Genomic DNA, 4,952 nt, shown 5'->3' on the forward strand with positions numbered 1-4,952 from the left:
TTGTTTTCTAGAAATAGTTTTATATTACTAGAATTTAAAAATTATAATTTGCTTGACAGCTAAATGACAATTACTCCAGCCTGTTGTTTGATTGTAATGTAAATCAATATCTAATATTTAAACATTGAAAGTTGATATGCATCTTACATCAATCTGATGTTCTGTTGTAGCTCATAGTGGAGAAAACTGCCGAGCATCCATCTGCAGAGTTCTCCCTCGTTGAGGATGTGGCCCTTCACTGCACCTTTTTAATGGACAGGTTGAACAAGCAGCGTCTGTTTCAGCCAGATCTATGTGACGTAGACATCGTCCTCATGCACCACCAGACTTCTTTCCAGGCCCATAAGGGTGTCCTAGCAGCCTACAGCCCCTTCTTCCACTCGCTGTTTGCATCCAGTAAGGAGCTGCGGCGAGTTGAACTCTCTCTGGAGACCCTAAGGCCTCAAGGCCTGCAGCAGATCCTCAACTTCATCTACACCTCCAAGCTGCTGGTCTCCAGCTGCAATGCCCAAGATGTGCTCAAGGCTGCCACAGTGCTCCAGATGAGCAACATCGCCACTTCCTGCAGTGAGCTCATTACTAGAGGCTCGCTGGACATCAGTCCCAGTGTGGACCAAGCCAAACAGGAAGTCGGCGCTCAGAGCTGGAGCAACAGCAACTCGGTGAACTTCAACTTTCACATGGAGATCAAGCAAGAGAAGGACCCCACCTGTGCCAGGATCTATGGAGGGAAAAGTGAAGTGAACCCATATGCTGTTCAGGTTGGCGATGGGCGTCCAGTGCAAGTAGGCGGTTGTAAAGTAGAAGGGAAGGAAATGGAAAACCTGAAGGACTCTGAAGATCTTGATTCATTTAATAGAGAGCAAATTATTGTGGAGTTGAACCTGAACAATCAAACACTTAATGTGTCTAAAGGTTTAGAGGGAAACGCAGCAGCTCAATCTCCCTTAGGACAACAACTTCCTGGCAAAGGAAGACGGAGCGATGAGACTGTTGAGGAATCAAGAGACAATGTGGCTTTGGATAAGGAGGAAGATGAAGGCGAGCAAAGTGAAGATGATGATGTGAGACTTGAAGGCACCAGTGAAGAGGAAGGAGAACACACATTACCTGCATTCATGTCTGAAAGACCAGTACGACAAACCCGGGCCTCTGCTGATGCTGTAGCGATGGTCTCCAGGAGAAACAGTGTGAGAGAGAGGCAGGAGACGGCTCATGGAGGGAACAGTGAGGAGCTTCTGGACCAGGATAGCTTGAAGTTTCAGAGCTTCACCTGTGTGAGGTGCCCCAAGACATTCAACAACCGCTGGTACCTGGAGAAACACATGAACGTGTCACATAACCGCATGCATATTTGTGACAAGTGTGGCAAACGCTTCCTAATGGAGAGCGAGCTACTGCTGCATCAGCAGACCGACTGTGAGAAGAGCATACAGGTAAGCTCAAGGGCTAAGAGAATGACATCAAATTCTTTTTTGACCAGCATAATCTTTTGGAAAGTCATAGAAACACTGTCTTGGTTTTTTGTTTTTTGCTACTGGGGTAAATGGGAATGTAAAAAAAAATTATTAAACATATATAAAAAAACATATCTGTATTTAAAAAAATTTTAATATATGTTTTTTTGAGAGAGTGTCACGCCCATGGACTGTCCTTGTGTTCCTGTGTTGTGCTTTGTTACCCATGTGCTCCCCGTGACCCAGTTTCTCCCGTGTTCTGATTGTGCTAATTTGATTCAGGTGTGTTTTGTCTGTTACCCCTCGTTGAGTTCCTGGTACTTAAGCCCTGTGTTTTCCTGTGTCCTGCGTCCAGTGTTAAACGTCAATTCCCCATGCTACGTGTATGTTCCTGCCTGTGAGTCTTTGTGTGGATTAATAAAGACTATTATTCGTGAAACTCCGACGTCTCCTTCGCTCCCACACAGTAGGCACCGTGACAGAACAGTGGACCTAACGAACAGTAAGCGGCGCCCCTTCTCCCCGTTTTGTTTTCCGTTCCCCGTGGTTATGGAAACCGCTGCGAGATTCGCTGCCCTAGCCTGTAAGGACCTTCCTTTTGTGGAGTATGCCAGGGAATTCTGTGGGCTCGCCGTCTTGACGGCATTGGATGACGCCACACTGAATTTTTTGTTCTGGATTGGGGCCAATTACCATCTCCCCGTCGACCTCCCAGACACCACTGGACTATGCTGGAGGGAAGGGATCCTCCGGTGTTTGGAGAGTGTCCGGCCCCGATCCAGAACCGCTCCGCAGTCAAGCCAGCCGGCTGCTCCATTGTCAAGTCCGCCGGCCGTTCCGCAGTCAAGCCCTCCGGCTGCTGCATTCTCAAGCCCGCCTGCCAATTCATTCCCATTCCTCAGCTGACAGCAGCTGTCTCCCTCACCTCAAACCAAAGGAGGAATCTGAGGAGGAAAAAACTGTTTGCTCCAGCCCCCGAGTCCGCTCCAGTGTCGACTCCAGTTCCCAAGTTAAGCCCAGAGAGGGCTCCTGCTCCTACGCCCAGCCCAGAATGGGCTCCTGTTTGCCAGTCAAGCCCAGAGTGGGCTCCTGTTCCCAAGTTAAGCCCAGAGAGGGCTCCTGTTCCCACGTCCAGCCCAGAGAGGGCTCCTGTTCCCCAGTTAAGCCCAGAGAGGGCTCCTGTTCCCAAGTTAAGCCCAGAGAGGGCCACAGTTTGCGAGTCAAGCCCAGGCCCGAGATTTTCCCCAAGGAATTTTTTTGCTCCCCAAGCTGCCTGCTCTGCCATGGCTTCCTAGTCTGCCCACTCCACCATGTCCCCTTGAACTGCCCGATCCAACCATGAGTCCCGGAACGGGTACCGCCCTGGAGGCCTTCCGTCCCATGTAAGCAAACTAACAATGAAATATACTTCTAAAGCATTTATTAATCTTTATTAATATTGATTCCAGCATTTACTAATACATAATTGAAATGACAAGTTGTATCTATTAATGTTAGTTAATGGACCTGAGCTAACATAGACTACCAATGAACAGTTTTTTTTTACTAATGTTAACAAAGATGAATAAATAGCCTACTGTAATAAATGTATTGCATATTGTTAGTTAACGTTAATGTATTAAATATAGTTAACAAATGCAACCTTATTGTAAAGTGTTACCCATTTTTCCTTTTCTTTATTGCGGACAATTGCGATAAAGAAATAATGCAATGCACCTTCCGGGAGGGGGAGGTAATGTCACACCCATGGGCTGTCCTTGTGTTCCTGTGTTGTGTTTTGTTCCCCATGTGCTCCCCGTGACCCAGTTTCTCCCGTGTTCTGATTGTGCTAATTTGATTCAGGTGTAACCCGTCTGTTACCCCTCGTTGAGTTCCTGGTACTTAAGCCCTGTGTTTTCCTGTGTCCTGCATCCAGTGTTAAACGTCAATTCCCCATGCTATGTGTGTGTTCCTGGCTGTGAGTCTTTGTGTGGATTAATAAAGACTATTATTCGTGAAACATTTAATGGTTTCACTGGTTATTAATATTTAAAAAACTTTTAACATAAAATATCTATTTGACCTTTTTATGACAAAGCAAGGTTATTTCAGGTTGTGAAATGTCATATGGTGTGACTCTTCAAAACTTTATGATATTATGTATTAAGAATTTGTCAAATTTGTATAAAAATATGTATTTTTATATCTAAAATTATATTTGAAAACCATTTTCCTGAAAATTGTATAAATGATTTTTAAAACCATATGAAACCAGCATGAATACAGAAAATACATATTTCTGCACTTCACCTAGATAATTAAAACATTTATTGGTAACACTTTACAATAAGGTTCCATTTGTTAACATTAGTTAACCACATTAGTTAACATAAACTAACAATGAAATATACTTCTAAAGCATTTATTAATCTTTATTAATATTGATTCCAGCATTTACTAATACATAATTGAAATGACAAGTTGTATCTATTAATGTTAGTTAATGGACCTGAGCTAACATAGACTACCAATGAACAGTTTTTTTTTACTAATGTTAACAAAGATGAATAAATAGCCTACTGTAATAAATGTATTGCATATTGTTAGTTAACGTTAATGTATTAAATATAGTTAACAAATGCAACCTTATTGTAAAGTGTTACCCATTTTTCCTTTTCTTTATTGCGGACAATTGCGATAAAGAAATAATGCAATAAAATAATTGACCCAGGAACATTCAAACCCATGCAAACACAAAAAACTCAATGCAATGGACAAGATTTGTTTTTACTGGTCTTTGTCTCATTTTGTAGTGTTTAACCTGTGGAAAAGCTTTCAGGAAGCTCTGGTCGCTCCATGAGCACAATAAGATTGTTCATGGCTATGCTGAGAAGAAGTACACTTGTGAGATCTGTGAGAAGAAATTCTACACAATGGCTCATGTACGCAAGCACATGGTTGGTGAGTTGTGTTAAAGTTAAATTAAATTAAATGAAAGTTTCCTCTCTCAAACCTTTACTCCTAGTCTTTTTAGGGCTTTGACAATAAATCGATGCATCGCGATTCGTGGATCGATTCTGAGAGTTTCGGAATGCATCGTGATTCTCTCTCAAATCGATTCTGAGCTTAGTTTTTAACAGCAGATGGCGGTCTAGGCTAGTTTTTAGCCGCACACTCAAATGCTCACGAAGAAGAATGCTTACATTACTTCGGCTGAGTAATGTTAAGTGGTTAAATGTATTTGCACATCGGCTTTTATGATGCCAGATTTAATGTAAACATCCTTGTACTTCGCTTCAACCTTTTCGAACTTTATGAATGATTATTTTAGGTTCAAATGGTGCGTGTGTAAGGAACTGGAAGTAAGCAGAATTCGGCTATTTCTAAAGCACGCAGTGCCATCTGCTGTTAAAAACTAAGCTCAGAATCGATTCAAGAGAGAATCGCGCGATGCCTTCGGAAAATCTCAGAATCGATGCAGAATCATTTCTCGATTCGCGATGCATCGATTTATTG

The 4,952-nt window shown here is 42.7% G+C and overlaps 1 protein-coding gene across 1 annotated transcript in view; it reads left to right on the top strand.

Annotated features, from left to right (window-relative positions):
* LOC107722502 (zinc finger and BTB domain-containing protein 47-like) overlaps positions 1-4,952 on the top strand; it is an 18,497-nt gene that overhangs the window by 4,486 nt on the left and 9,059 nt on the right. Inside the window, exons 3-4 of the mRNA XM_016530867.1 lie at positions 171-1,436; positions 4,250-4,397. Coding sequence (XP_016386353.1) covers positions 171-1,436; positions 4,250-4,397 — 1,414 coding nt within the window. The remainder of the gene's footprint in view (positions 1-170; positions 1,437-4,249; positions 4,398-4,952) is intronic.

This window comes from Sinocyclocheilus rhinocerous, unplaced genomic scaffold, assembly GCF_001515625.1.
Source record: "Sinocyclocheilus rhinocerous isolate Xijiao unplaced genomic scaffold, SAMN03320098_v1.1 scaffold541, whole genome shotgun sequence".
NCBI classification, from domain to species: domain Eukaryota; kingdom Metazoa; phylum Chordata; class Actinopteri; order Cypriniformes; family Cyprinidae; genus Sinocyclocheilus; species Sinocyclocheilus rhinocerous.